Here is a 15,775-nt window from a genome sequence, read left to right as displayed (position 1 = left end):
CTCAAAAAAAAAAAAAAAAAAAAAAGAATGTTTTTTAAACCAATCAAAAGAAGCACACTTGTGATTTCAATATTCAAGAGGCTGAGGCAGGAAGATTAGCTTGGGTAGCCTGGGGTACATTGTTGACTTCAAAGGAAGCTTGGGCTCTAATGTCTTAAATGACGAAAAGAGTACCCTCTTAGTAACATATAAAACCATCATAATGGGTTGGAGAGATGGCTCAGCGATTAAGAGCACTGGCTGCTCCTACAGAAGACCTGGGTTCAATTCTTAGCATACACATGGTGGCTAACAACCATCTGTAACTCCAATCCCAGGGGCTCCAATTTACACACATGCAGGCAATACACTCATACACATAAAAATTAAATAAATAAATATGGGCTGGAGAGATGGCTCAGAGGCTAAGAGCACTGACCTTGCAGAGGACCCCGGTTCGATTCCCAGCACCCACATAGCGGCTACAAACCATCCTTAACTCCAGTTCCAGGGGAATCCAAATCCCTCTTCTGACCTCTGTGGCACTGTATGACACAGGTGCACTCACATACATGCAGGCAGTACACTCATACACATAAAATAAAAATACTAAATAAAATATTTAAGCCGGGCATGGTGGCACACATCTGTAGTCCCAGCACTTGGGAGGCAGAGGCAGGCGGATCTCTGTGAGTTCAAGGCCAGCCTGGTCTACATAGTGAGTTCCAGGACAGCTGGGGCTACAGGGACACCCTGCTTCAAAAAGACCAAAAAAATAAAAATTAAAATTAAAACATAATAATAAGCAAAAACCATCATAACTATAAAATACCCTCAAGTCTTCCAAACTAAAAAGTCCAAAATTCAGAGTTGTAGTGGATATGTAAACACAGTTAAAACTAGTTTAAACTAGGGTGCAGCCAGGCATAGGGGCTTACATCTATAATCCCAGCATTCAGGAAGCCAAGGCAGGGACTGAACTCAAAGCCTGTCTAGACTGTGTAGTGAGCTCCAGGTCAACCTGGGAAACTTGATGAGACTCTCAAACCAACAAAAAGTAAACAACAAAAATTCAATTTTCCCATTGATACACCTAGAAAAAGTGATTCTTATTAAATGTTTTGTAACCTGAAATTTTCCCATCTTTCTTGCACAAAACTATTATCAAATAATTCTATTACAGTGTTTAGTATGTAAATTGTATTGCTATACATAAGGTATGGTTTAAAATAAGATTAAAAAAAAGGAAAGCAAAGGTTCCTGAACTGACTCATCTGTCACAAACTGCCTGAACTGGACTGAAGGGATCATTCAGACTTCGGAAAAGGAAATCGTAGTGGCTCAGTGACCACTTGGAGACTGAAGCAATACAATAGTGACTTGCCAAATGCATGTGCCAAAGTAGAGACCTAGATGAAATTTTAATCACTACTGTTAATATGGACTAAACACATTCATAGTAATTTAAAGTTTTTAACTTTCTCTTCTAACATAGTGTTTAAATCTTGATGGGAAATTAGTAGTCTAAAAAAATCCTATGGGAGGGCTAGAGAGATGGTTCAGCAGTTAAAGAGCACTTGCTGCTCATGCAAAGGACCCGGGTTCAGTTCCCAGCACCCACACAGCAGCTTACAATCACCTGTAACTAGTTCCAGAAGTGGGTTGGAACAGGCAAATCCTGGTTCTCTGACCGAATCTAGAGCTCACCCTGTCTCAAAAAATAAGGTGGAGGCAGGGCATAGTGGATCTCTGTAAGTTCAAAGGCCAGCTGGGGCCCAAAAAAATAAGTGGAGAGTGACTGAGGAGTAAGTCTCTCATCAGCCTCTGGCTCCACGTGTACATGCACAGGCAAACACATGCATACACACACGTATACTACACACACAATCTATTAGCAGACTAAACCAAAGTTTGGGCAAATTTTATGGATGACACAATCCCCTTTAATATCTGAGGATACCAAAACCTTTATATTTTAAAATATTTATTCATAGTTAAAATGGCTAAAATAAGCTCTATATGGTAATAAAGATGTTATGAAAAGGAACTGTTGGGCTGAGGTACAGCTTAGTTGGTAGAGTACCTGCCTAGTATGCAGGAAGCCCCTGGGTTCAGTCCCCAGCATCACATAAGGTGTGGTGGAGCACACCTGTAATGCATTTGGGAGTGGGAGACAAAGGAGTTCAAGCCCACTCAGTTTGAGGAACGCATGATATTTTATTTAAAAAAAAAAAAAAAAAAGAGATGGGAAGGACACTGATTTCAGGGGTTGAAATATTGGGAATCTCTTTAATTGCCTGCCCTGACAAGAGTCTCTTAATTGCTCCTGCATTCAACATGGTAATGAGGAAATTTATTAAAACAGTCCAGCCTCACTTGGCAATGTAGTTGAGAAGGGAGGAGCATTAGTAGTTTTCAGGTGGTCGTGGCTATTCTTCGAAGGATTCGAGACTCAAACTTGAGAGGTAGTTTGCTAAAGGTCTGAGCAATTAGAAGGCACACTACCAGTCCACACGCACCCAAAACCCAAAGCTCTTGCTTGTACTTGCTCCAATGAATGGCTTGATATCATGTGCACCGGCCATCTGGAAACACCACTTCACTCAGGCTCACAGTCTCCATACTGACACAACTTACCACACAGCACAGAAGCTGCATTCATTAGCATGTCCATTTTAAGAGTATGGACACTTGTCAAGCCCATAAAGGCTTGACACGTTTTCCCAAAATTCTAGCTTTTGCCTGAAAGCTCACTTTATCATGGTCAACAAATACTGTCCATTAAGGCGACAAGTTCACTGTTCATCTGAGAAAAAGAACACCGAATAGCCAAGGGTGAACATCCAGTCTGCCAAGTGGTTTGTTCTGTTCTGAGTTTTGGTTTTTATTTTAGCAGGATCTCACATTCAAGCTACCTGCACTCACTATATAGTGGAGGGCAGCCTTGAACTCCCCATCAACGGCCCATGCCATTTGTAGAGTCAGCTTTGTCTGAAACACAACAGCTTTACAAAGCTCCTCCTTATACAATATATCTTGCCCTATTGCAGAAATGCTTTTGGTTTAACAGACTTTTTTATCCAACATGTACTCAAGCCAAGAATCACAATTCTTACTGCTTCATCAACAGAATGTCAAGTAAAATTGGTGGTTTTCTTAATGGTTGGTGTGTGGTGAGAATTACTGTGACTACTGGCACTGCTGGTGCCACCACCACACTGACTGATGCCAAGATGCCCACGGGCTGACCCATGTGGCTTTTCAGCCATTGCTGGAAGCACTGTAAACAGTACAGCGAAAAGGGAAAATTCACTCTAGTATCAATTATGAAAGTATGAGTTCAGAGGTTGCCAGGCCAAACATTGAGAACCACCAGATTGACAACTAACTGTTCTACCGGTGCTCATAAACTGACCAGAAGAATGCATACGTACAATCACACACAGCAAAAATCTACTTACAACATTAAAAAGTTCAAAGCCCTCCTAACCTTTCTATAGCTTGTATCCCAGTTTCAAAACAGTATTAGCAGAAAATCCAGCAAATCTTCAAACTGATAAACACTGAACAGTATGGGCTGTAGCTCAGTGACAAGGTGCTCACCTAGCATGTGGGAGGTCTGAGGTTCTAGGTTCCATCCCTAGCCATCTACCTCCCCTTAAATAAAACATGTTATAAATATTAAGCAACAAGACCAGGCATGCTCACCGTGATCTGTGATCCCAGCTCTTTTGGAAGAGAGATCAGGTTCAAAGATCGAGTTCAAAGTCAGCCTCATCTTTGGCTACACAAGACCCGTCTCAAAAACCAAAACCAGGCTGGAGAGACGGCTCAGTGGTTAAGAGCACTGGCTGTTCTTGCAAAGGACCGGGGTTTGATTTCCAGCACCCATATGGGGGCTAACAGTCCATAACTCCAGTTCAGGGGATCCAACGTCCTCTTCTGATCTCTCTGGGCATTGCATCACATGACACAGTTGCAGTTATATACATGCAGGCAATACATTTGTATACATAAAATATTAAAAAACAAATGAAATACCTTCATCTAAACTAAAACAAGTTCAACTTTTTTACCTCAAGAATCTTTCTCTCTAGGCCACACTACCCTGAAACTCATGATTCTCCTGCTTCAGCCTCCAGAGTACTGGAATGACAGGCATGAGCCATTATGCCCAGGTTAAAAATCAACATTTGAAAGAAAATTAGATTAAGAAAGTGATGAGAATAAGAATCCTAGTTCCTCCATTTGCACAAGATCACAGCTCAATACAGTAAGCTTTTCAGCAGTGTCTACTTCACAAAGTTTTTGTTAAGATTAACAACTGAATCCACATAAAGCAATGGGCCAGGTGTAGTGGCTCAAGTCTGTAACCTCAGCACTTGGGAGGCTGAGGTAGAAGGATTGTTGTTAAGTTCCAGGCCAGTCTGGGCTACAGAGTAAGACCATGTCTCAAAATACAAAAAATAGAGCTGCCCGTGAGACAGCTCAGTGGTAAAGGCACTTTCCAACAAGCCTGACCGCTGAGTTCAGTTCCCAGGACCCAAGGGAGAACAAAGACTCCCCAAGCTGTCCCCTGACCTCCACACATGGGTCATGGCATATGTACACACAAACACATGCAAATTAAATGAATTAATGCAATAAAACCGTTAAAAATAAAATGAACTAAAGCAAACCACATGAAAGTGTGTGTGGTGTGGTACACACTCAATAAACGCTGGCAGCTCCGAGTACTTGACAGTCAGCCAGTCCATCTCTTCCTATACTGACTAGAGTACGGGACAGGCAGAAAACACTTATCTGTGACCACCGGGCTTTTACTTTTCTTTCCTTCTACTAAGGAAGCAACTGAGATTCCTAGGGAACTAAATTATCCCTTCTATCTGCACCTCAGACAGACATGGAAAATGCTCAGCTGAGGATGTCAGTCAAGTACTTATTTCCAGTATTTCCATTTTCCCATTAGGGCCTAAGAAACATAAATTTAGTTATGTTCTTGCAACTCAACTTTATGATGAACTAGGCAGTACACATGTGTACATACGGAGACTCCCTCACTGGTTTAAACTACCTTTTGGTCTTTTTGAGACAGGGTCTCCCGGTACCCCCAGCTAGCGTAGAACTCATATAGACCAGGCTGCTTTGAGATCTGCCTGCCTCTGCCTCTGTGTGGTGGAATTAAAGGCATATGCCACCACACCCACCTGTCACTAATGTTTTTAAAAGGCAAATTTACACTCAATGACTGCACTTCGTATGACTGGATCAGTCAGCAGCAAAGCTAGTGTTGAAAGGTGACAAAGAGATGAAGAATGTCAAAGCCAACCATTGCTACAGGTCATCTGGTTTTGAAATACAGATGATGTGTCACTCCTTTAAAACCTGACAAACAAGCTTCTATATTTTCTGACTTTCCTTCATGCCTAAACCTAACACACATACTACTCTACAACACAGAAATCATCTTTAATTGTTTATGTTCTAGCATTAAACATTTTTAAAAACATTTACTTTTGTTGCACTCTAAAAATTACTTGTTTCTCAAATTTTTTTTCACTTCCTAATTTGGGATCTACTCTGCTGTTTAAAAACTATTTTCCCGATGGGTATGGTGGCACACACCTTTAATTCCAGCACTCGGGAGGCAGAGGCAGGCGGATCTCTGAGTTCAAGGCCAGCCTGGTCTACATAGTGAGTTCTAGGACAGCTGGGGCTACAAGGAGACCTAGTCCTCAAAGAGACCAAAAAAAAAAAAAAAAAATTTCCCCAAACCAGTTCATAAATCTAAACCCTACCAAAAATAAACAGGAAGCAAAGAATTGAAAAAAATGCAATGCATCTGGATTTAGGTTTCATCAAATTCAGGTTTTATGTAACAAAATCCTATCCTAGCCAGGGGTGGTGGTGCACACCTTTAATGCACTTGGGAGGCAGAGGCAGGCGGATCTTTGTAAGTTCGGGGCAGCCTGGTCTACATAGTGAGTTCCAGGACAGCCAGGGCTACAAGGGGAGCCTGTCTCAAAAAAGACAAAAAAAAAAAAAAAAAAAAAAAAAAAAAAAAAATCCGATCCGAAAATAATTGCCTATGAAACAAAGCTTAAGAGACTGTCAAATACAGGGATCAGAAAAATTATGCTTAAATTAACAAAGTGAATTATATTAAGATTTTTTTTGAAAATTATATTTTAAAAATTATTAAATAAGCCGGGCATGGGGGCAACACGCATTTAATCCCAGCACTCGGGAGGCAGAGGTAGGCAGATCTCTGTAGTTCCAAGACCAGCCTGCTTTACAGAGTGAGTTCCTCCACAGCTGGAGCTACAGGGAGACCCTGTCTCAAAAAGAACACCCCCCCCAAAAAAATTGTTAAATAAGCAAAGTGTGATGCACACCTATAACCCTCCCTTGGGACATGGAGGCAGGTCCCACCTCCATGACCAGGTGTTCCCAGGTCAGACCCTGTTTCATAAAACAAGCAAAACAAAGGCTGGGTGTGGTGGTGGACACCTTTAATCCCAGCACTTGGCTGGCAGAGGCAGGCAGATCAAGGTGAGCCTGGCCTACACAGTGAGTGCCAGGTCAGCCAAGGCTATACAGTGAGACAGTGTCTGAATAAAAAAAAAAAAAAAAAAAAAAAAAAAAAAAAAAAAAACCACAAAAAGGAAAAAAAATTGCCTGTTTCATATAAAAGTAAATTTTCTATTTTGATGAATTCATACTTTAAAAACCATAAAATAATGAAGGGTGAACTGATGAGAGTTTAAAAATGGTACAGCATCGGTCCTAAGTCGATGATGCCAACTGATACAAGTTTAGCATGTATTTTCTGTAATGTACTCGCTGCAATGTTCAAAATCTCTTTAAGGGAGTCTTTAAAACTGCAAGAGACACAAACAAACAAGCAAGCAACAGCTTTAGGAAAATGAAGCAAGCAAGCGCGCAGAACACCACTGGCTCTCAGGGAGCATCACATGGAACCCAGACAGACCCAGCACATGCTGCAGCACCAGGCCATGAAGGTGGAGAGCAGCAGCTGATATATGACTGCTAGGTCCACCTTAGCAGGAGGTGGTTAATTCAAGTGTGAAAAACTGCTAAGACATAAGCAATTAAGCACCAAGGACTTTAGCAAGAAAAGTTAACACTTATCTTTAAGGACTGTATAGAGATGATGAGAGCAGGGGTAAGGAATTGCCATTTTTCTTTTTTTGGTCTTTTGTAGCCCCAGCTGGCCTGGAACTCACTATGGAGACCAGGCTGGCCTTGAACTCACAGAGATCCGCCTGCAGCTGCCTCCCAAGTGCTAGAACTACAGGCATGCGCCACCACGCCCCTGGCTTGGAATTGCCATTTTTCATCCCAAAGCCATCATTAGTAGAGTAATGGATTCGACTCGACAAAACAAAATCACCTATGATCCCTGCACTGTGGAGGCATGTCTATGAGTTGGAGGTCAGCTTGGTCTACAAATCAAGTTCCAAGCCAGCCTGGGCTACACAGTGATATCTTGTCTCAAAAAGAAAAAAAACAAGCAAGTAACCTTATACTTATACTTTTTACTGTGAAGTATAAGAAATAATGAAAACTGGGCTGGAGTAATAGTGGTTGAGAGCACTGTCTACTCTTGCAGGGAAACTGGGTTCAATTCCCAGCACCCACATGGCAGCTAACAACCATCTATGACTGCAGTTCCAGGGGATCTAGCAACCTCTTCTTATCTCTGTGGGCACTGCACAACATAGGTGCACTCGCATGTATCAGCAAGCGATACTTAGACACACAAAATAAAAATAGTAGCCGGGCATGGTGGAGCACTTGGGAGGCAGGGACAGGCGGATTTTTGTGAGTTTGAGGCCAGCCTGGGCTACATAGTTCCAGGACAGGTGGGGCTACAGGGAGACCCTATCTCAAAAAGACAAAAAATAAAAAATTAAAAATAGTAGATATTTTTTAAAAAATAATGAAAATTACAATGAAAACACGGGCTGTGAGATGGCTCCATGAGTACAGCTACTAGCCACCAAGCCTGCTGGCCTGAGTTCAATCCATGGGAACCATATGGTGGAAGGAGAGAACCAACTCCAGCAAGTTGTCCCCTGACCTACATGCATGCACGCACTCCCCCCCATCAATAAATGTAATGAGCTGCTCAAAATTTAATCAAAAGTACCCTAGCTAATCAATCATGGCACACCTGTACACCTTGGCGGTCAGTGGCAATCACGGCACACCCGTACACCCACCACCCAAGCCAACCAAGACAGCTGCTGTCCTCCCTTTGCTTCCACTGGCTTAGAGGACCCCACAATGGCCGCTACGCTAATGACTTAGCTTTCCTTTGTCTTTTCACCAGCTTCTTGCATGTCTCTAAATTTACAGCTTAACTTTGAACTGAAGCTTTACTAGTGCAAGCAAAGAACATGCATGGGGGTGCATGAGTTGTGGCTCAGTGTAACAATGCAAACATGTGAGCATGTCACACACTCATTTGTTACACTAATAAAAACTAAAATAAGCCCAACCATGGTGGCTTATGCCTGCAAGACCACACTTGGGAGGATGACAGTTGACGGTCCCAGATACAAACACACACAATTTCCTTCACTAGGCGGAGAATGATTTTGTGGTCTTCTTAAAGACAATGCTCCAATTGCCTCTACTCTAACTCTCCTTTACTTGTTCTAAACATACAAGCAACAAGTAAATCCTCATGAGGCTCTCCTTGGCCAGGCATGCTCTCGCTCACCTAAAAACCAGCACTGAGGCACGAAGATCAGGAGTTCCTCGGCAGCCTCGATTACACTATATAGTCCCAGGCCACACTGAGACCAAGTCTCAAAAAAAAAACAACAAAAGGCTTTTATTATGTACAGGGTAGTGTTTCACTGTAAGACAAAGTTTACAGTACCCTTTTATAAAGGCAGAAAAAGGCACTAAGAGGTGGGTTTATTTGCCCAAGACCACACAGTAAGTGACTATAGACTCAAACTGCAGCCTAAGACCCAAGTCCTAACACAAAATTATCAGTCAAGGAAAAATTACAGATGTAAAATATACTGTTATGGCAACTGTAAAGTGAAAATGGAAACTGCGTGACACTAGATTTGAGATTTTAGTGCCTCACTGGCCTCGCCAACAACTAGCCATTGCAAACAGTAAAGCACACAAGGTGCACGGCTGCAGACAGACCTGTGTAAAGACTACCCCAATGTGGGTTGTAGGTATCCTACTTAGAAGGCCTATGTTATATTCTATTATGCTCTTAATAAAAATTCCCCAGCCTTGATGAGTCAGTCCAGTGGGCATTTATTTTAAATTAAGGCCCTACTGAGTCCAATACCTTAAACAACTTATCAGTACTAATATGTAGGGCTAAGACATTTTTGGGAATTAACAAGTATGGACAGTAAAAAGCAGCAGCAATCACTTAATCCAGTTCTGTCATTTTAGGTCCAACTGCAGGAACCCTAGAAGTGCTGACCCAGAGCAACAGACTCATTTCTGTTCAATGAGTAAAAGACTATTTGTGTTAGAGCAAGGACTCCTGACTTCTTCATATTATGCATCTGCAAACGGAAAAATAGTTATAGACTGCTAACAAGATAAAGGCGGATGGCTGAAGTCCACCTCCACCATCCTCCCTTCTATCCCTCTTCTTTGCCTTTCAAAATCTAATAACACTAATGCATCTGACTCTGCAAATATTCAGCACCTACTGTGTGCGAGGCATTGTCTAAGCAGCAGTGATATAAGATGTCTGCAGAGAAAACAAACACCAGTCTGGCACTAGGCTTACAGCCTAACAGTAGAGGCTTGGGGCACAAAACATAGTATCTATGGAACAACATGCCGTACACGAGATTTTAAAACTTTTCCACAGAGGTAATTAAAGCTTACAGGTACGACTGAGGGCAAGCAGGATTCTGATAAAAGAACAACTACAGGAAGATATCAGACATTTCAACATGGGACCAGTGGGCTGGAGATGTAGATGTGTGGTAGAGTGTTCACCTAGCAGGCACAAAATCCAGGGTTCAATCCCCAGAAGAGAAAAAGCAAAGCACAAGAACAGCAGAAACTATCAGAAGTACCTGTGTACACGATTTGCTCAAAGAACAGTATCCAGTTCAGCTGGATCGTTATCACAGTAGCAAAGAGGGAGGAACCAATTTCAAGATATGTCACATTTTCCAGGCTAAAATGCTAAATTTAGTTTCTAATCCTGTGGCTACAATGATCCGTTGAAGATTTCTGAGAAAAATGACAAACCAGGAGCGTGTCTGAGATTAACTTAGAAGAAAACACAGGCTCCAAGTGGGAATCATTTGAAGTTACCACAACCCAGACAAAATGGAATGAAACCGGACAAAGGGGAAAACAAGTAGAGAAGATGAAGGCTTTAGTGGTCGAACGGTCAATCAGGATATCCTGACAGCTGGCTGGCTGCAAAGGGGAGCACTAGACAGTTGCAGCCACTAATGGGAAAGAAATCCAAGGATGTATCATTAACAGAAAGCAGGCACTCTGGACTAAAGGCAGAGCTAGAGGCAGCCCATTTAAAGATTGCCATCTAAATAAATGGGGCCATGTATTAATCTTATTATACATCAGAAAAGCAAAGCTCCCTTAATAAAATAAACACAATAGACAAAAACATGCAAGCTACAGTTTGCCAAAATCCTCAAATCAGTGTCATTTGAAAACAATGTATATGTATATATATATTTGTTAAGACACAGGTACTAGAATAAGTCACAGTTTTTACTAAAGTATACATATCAAGTCTTGACATCTTAAAATGCTAGGAAAGTACTGTATACTACAATAATATTTACCCTCAGAAAATTAATGAATGAGGAACAAAGTGAAGCTACTAGGTACAAAGAGACAAGAACTATAATCTACCATACATATATCATGGATGTGTGTATCATACACTATGCTCAGTTTGAAAACTCAATTTCTCCTGATTAAGTAAAGCCTATGTGGTCTTTTGCCACATAATTAACAAGCAAGCGATGAGTTCCTTGAGGGTAGATAGTTTACATTCTAGACACCACACACCCTCAGTGTGGAGAATTTAGGACACCTCTGATAAAGAGAATAAGCAGAAGTCAACCAAGGACCCAGAACAACATTGGTAACTTGGTATTACACAGCAGTGCAGCATTAGAGAGCCGGTATCTGGTATCTGAGTGCCTACTACCCAACAGGTTAGGATTATGGTTAGGGAGTTATAAAATCAGTAATATCTGACTCTTCCCTGGAAGTTAGGATTTATTCCTGTAAACAAGTTGGACAGAAAACCAGTAACACTAATTGTGTGACTATCACTGAATCTCTCAAACTCCTAAATTCTTTTAGGTTTCTGGTTTCTTATGAAAAAAGGGATGAGGAACACACCAGAAAACTAAACGACAACCAACAGGCCAGTGGCACTCTATAGGACTCACCACACTGATCACACGCCCATTGACAGCCACTACCACCTTCAAAGACCCTCAAGACAGCACTCCTCAGACAGCAGGGGACCATAAGCTTACCAGGGACAATACAATCTAGACAAGACTTGAAATCCTCACTAGACAAGTTTTTAAAAACCAGAAGTACATATTTTTATTTCTTTGACTCTATTTGGAAAAATTCCTACGGTAATTCCAGACAGAATAACATTAAAGCACAAACATTAAGCATCTCTCAACAATGAAATTAGGCAGGTCCTTTGTTGGACAAACAATGCCTCTTACCAACTAAGATCATGTCAAATGAGTGCAAGACATGGACAATTCCAAACTTTATGGATAAATCCTGAAGCAAATTAGCAAGCTTCTATCAAAAACGAAGTCCCCCAGAAAATAAGCTATATAATCATAGTACTGTCTTTTGTTTGTTTGTTTGTTTTGCCTTTTGGAAGCAGGGTCTCCCTGTAGCCCCAGCTGTCCTAGAATTCACCACTATGTAGACCAGGCTGTCCTTGAACTCAGAGATCCGCCTGCCTCTGCTGGGACTACAGGTGTGCGCCACCACGCCCGGCTAGTACTGTTTTCTTATCCTTGAAAGACAATAAACAATTTGAGCCAGTGCTTCAGCAAACATGTCAATTGATACCACAGTCCTGAGTACCCAAGTTCAAAAGAACCTCAGTCTTCTCATAAAAAGTAAAGATGTTGTCAAGAATATTTCTGAAGGGTTGGAGAGATGACTGCTCTTGCAGAGGACTTGGGGTTGGTTCCCAACACCCATATGATGGCTAACAACCATCCAGGGGGGCTCCAACACCCTCTTCTGGCTTCCACAGACATTGTACGCATGGGTGCACTTACATGCAGGAAAACACACGTAAAATAAAAATACCATAAATTGAAATTTTTTATTTGAATTTCTGAGCTAAGTGTTGATAGGACCTGTTTCTATTTAATTAGCTTTAAACATCACACAAACACGAAGATCCAGTTACCTGCATGTAGAATTCATGCAACAAGGAAACCTTAATCATACAACCCTCAGAGCATTCACTGCTCCTTTAAACCCAAGGGGGGGGGGGATCACATAAATAAAGAGATTCAAGACGTTTTTAGAAAGGTAAATTTTAAAACTATTATCCCACGTCTTAGACAATAAACACAAAACATTCTCAAAGTATGAGGCTCAGTTCAGATCCGAAACAATCCTTCAGTATCCCAGACTTTTCAAGAATCAATATTCAATCTGTCATAATTAAAACACTTTCTTACCTTCTGCTACATCATCATCTACTGCTCCTTTCACCTGAGAAAAACACCACTGAATATCATTCCCTCCTCCAGCTCCTGGAAAAGAAAACACAGTAATTAAAACTGAGCTCTGTTCATGTTTACTCTCATAAACACAGAGATGGTATCCACAGCTGGCACCATCCTACCCAGCCTAGTACTGCCCACATACACAACCACCACGAAGCCCTTAATAGTGCATTAAAAACAAGGTCCCAAGTGTGAACTGCTTAAAGGCACACAGTCCTTCATGATCGCCATCCATCCAGACAAGAACTCTTCCAGGTTTCCTCCCCGTAGAAGACAGTAAGAGCCTTACATTCAAGCAAGATCTACCAGAAAAAGTAAATACCCAAAGTAGAGTTATGAGGCTGAACTACCATGAAACAGAGAACGAAGAGAAAACTTCGGGAACATGACTGCGTGGTGGAGTAATGATTCATGGGAACCCTATCGCCAAAGTGCACTCAGCAAACACAACACCCATTTCTTGGCATTCATTAGGAGCAAATCACTGGCTGCAGCCAGAGAGGAAAAGGAACGGAAATGAATGCTGCTCAGAAATGGTCAGAGGAAGCTTGTTCTTGTTCTGCTGCCCTTCACCTAACCAGGAGTCAGTCCAAAGGGCCCCAAAGCTTTGCTGGTTTTCCATCATCCCGCACAAAACAGTTTCAATCATCACTGTACTGTCCGTCAAGGTCAAAGGCCAACTTGTTCATACAGCAAAGTGTGAGTGAACCCCAACTTTTCGGGGGGGTGGGGGGGGAACGCGGGACAGGGTCTCCCTGCAGCCCCAGCTGGCCTGGAACTCACTATGCAGACCAGGCTGGCCTCCTCCTCACAGAGATCCACCTGCCTCTGCCTCCCCAGATTAAAGGCGTGGGCTACCACGCCCGGCTCCAACATAACTTTATAAAAGGTCTATTACCTGTGTAAACAGTGAAAAGACAAGGAAAATTGGTTTAATCTCAGAATGTCTTTCACTGCCCAGCACCGAAGAGAAAATGGAGGAAGAAAAAAAAACCATTTTGCTGGATTTTGCAGGGGAGGAAGAACGAGAATCTAAAGCTAGAATCGTTCATTCTGCTAGTTTATAGTATCTGCAAGGCCTAAATGTACAGAGATTTTTTTTAAAGGCCTTTTTACCTTCCTCTTCTTTCACCCGATTCCTTGCTAAATTATTCCCAAACTGTTTTCCCTCTGCACATCCCCCCTTCCCCTCCCCCCTGCAAGCTTTTACGAAATCTCTCTCCGCTTGGCTATTTATATCACTGAACTCCACAACTATTTTAACTAACTCCTCGAAACCCTTTTGGGAAAAGGACATCTGCAAAAACGCTACTGTGCAAAACGGAAAGTTTAAATTACCTTCTTTTTTCCCCCCCTCGTGCAACTTCTATTAAAGGCCTACCACTCCTGAGTGGCAAAGAATAAGACCCGGAAAAGGGACCAATCGAAACGCAATTCAGCCCGGCACCCTCCAAAACAGACATGACCCAGTGTGTGTGTGAGACAGGGGACGTGGGGGGGGGGGCGGGGGCGGGGGTTAGACCTAAGCCGTCACTGCATTTTAACTTGCAAAGCGCCCTTCCTTCTCAACGCAGGGTGGGTTTCTGCAGCCCCCGAGGCAGGCTTGCAGCAGACGGGAGAGCCAGGAAATGCAGCTCCGTAGGAGAAGCGCTCTCCGCACACCGGCACCCCGCCCCACCCACACCTCGGCCACCGCGGCCCGCAAGCTGCCCACTCCGCCCCACCCGTGCCGGTGTCGGCGCCCAGGCCTGCGTCGGGCCTCCCCGCCCGCAGACCGGGCCAGCGCCCCACGCCGCCGGTCGCTAGGGGGGGACGGAAGGAGCGCGGAGGAAGCGGCGCCAGGGTTGCGGGCCAAGGCCCGTTTCTCCTTTACCTGCCATGTCGCGCAGCAAATGATGACCCTGCCGGGCTCCTCGGGGTCTCCGCGACCGGGGCTCAGCCCCCTCACCTGGGGATGGGGGGGTCGCGGGCGCGGATGGCGGCGGATGGCACCTGAGGGGGGAAGGGACGGGGACCGGGGCGGAAGGGAAGCCGGCCGGGCGGAGCGGCCGGCAGGATGGTGGCTTTCACTCCGGGCGTCCCCGCTCCTGCTCCTTCTTCCGCGGCGACAGCGGCAGCGGCGGCGGGATCACCAGCGGCGGCAGCGGCGGCGGCGGCGGCTACGACAGCGACGGCGGCCGCGGCGGCAGGGGCAGGCGACTCCACTTTCAAAATGGCGCCGGCTGGGTGGCCGGTGACGTCACTGGGGGCGGTGCGCCTGCGGGGAGGGGCCAAGTTGGGATGGTCACGCCCCCTTCCTGCCTTGCTCTGGCCCCGCCTTGCTCTGCCCGCTGCGACCCTGGCCCCGGGTCCCTGGGCGGGTGGCTTTGGGTCCTGGCAGCGCCAGCTCTGCCCGCTGGGTCCAAGCCGGCCGCGGCCTGGCCTGTCTGCACCTCTCGCTTTCCCGAGCTCTTGCACCAGGGCTGGGACTCATCTGTCCACTTAACATGCTCATCCACTTGGGGTTGTTGGAGCCCTTGGCTCTTTCTGGCGAATATCTCTCTTGCTGCCCCAGTGACCCTCGAAGTGAGCCCCGGGCCACTGAAATAAAGAGCCGGTGATGCAGACTGGCTGCCTGGCCAAGGTGAGAGTTCACGGAGCCCAGAAGGACGTAACTGGGCTGGCTCCATCTCTCATGGGTGACAGTTGTTGGCTGCCGCGAGCCTGAAGAGTGGTTTCAGACAGAAACTTGAGTTTGTGAGCGGGTCATAGCTCAAGAAGTGGCCCAGGTCTATTCCATTAAAAGCGGTTAAATCGGTGTTATTAAGAGCTAGATTCTGTCAGGGAGCGGCACATGCCTGTAATCTTAGCATTTGAGAGATGGGTGCAAGAGGATCCAGCACTCAAGCTATCTGGGCTACACAGTGAATTTGAGGCTAGCCTGAGCTACATGAAGCTCTGTCTCAAAAAAAAAAAAAGGACTGGCAAGATGGCCCAGCAGGTAATGGTGCATGCTGCCAAGCCTGAGGACT

The 15,775-nt window shown here is 44.3% G+C and overlaps 1 protein-coding gene across 1 annotated transcript in view; it reads right to left on the bottom strand.

Moving 5' to 3' along the window:
- The window catches only part of Ppp2r2a (protein phosphatase 2 regulatory subunit Balpha), a 74,231-nt gene extending 59,225 nt beyond the window's left edge, over positions 1 to 15,006 (bottom strand). Inside the window, exons 1-2 of the mRNA XM_008830968.2 lie at positions 14,638 to 15,006; positions 12,717 to 12,791 (exon numbers count right to left, since the gene is read on the bottom strand). Coding sequence (XP_008829190.1) covers positions 12,717 to 12,791; positions 14,638 to 14,644 — 82 coding nt within the window. The 5' untranslated portion in view covers positions 14,645 to 15,006. The remainder of the gene's footprint in view (positions 1 to 12,716; positions 12,792 to 14,637) is intronic.
- Between the last annotated feature and the right edge of the window lie 769 nt (positions 15,007 to 15,775).

Source organism: Nannospalax galili, unplaced genomic scaffold, assembly GCF_000622305.1.
Source record: "Nannospalax galili isolate Female #2095 unplaced genomic scaffold, S.galili_v1.0 scaffold915, whole genome shotgun sequence".
Lineage (NCBI taxonomy): Eukaryota > Metazoa > Chordata > Mammalia > Rodentia > Spalacidae > Nannospalax > Nannospalax galili.
Note: the sequence above shows the minus strand (reverse complement) of the source record. Positions and strands in the feature narration are given on the sequence as shown.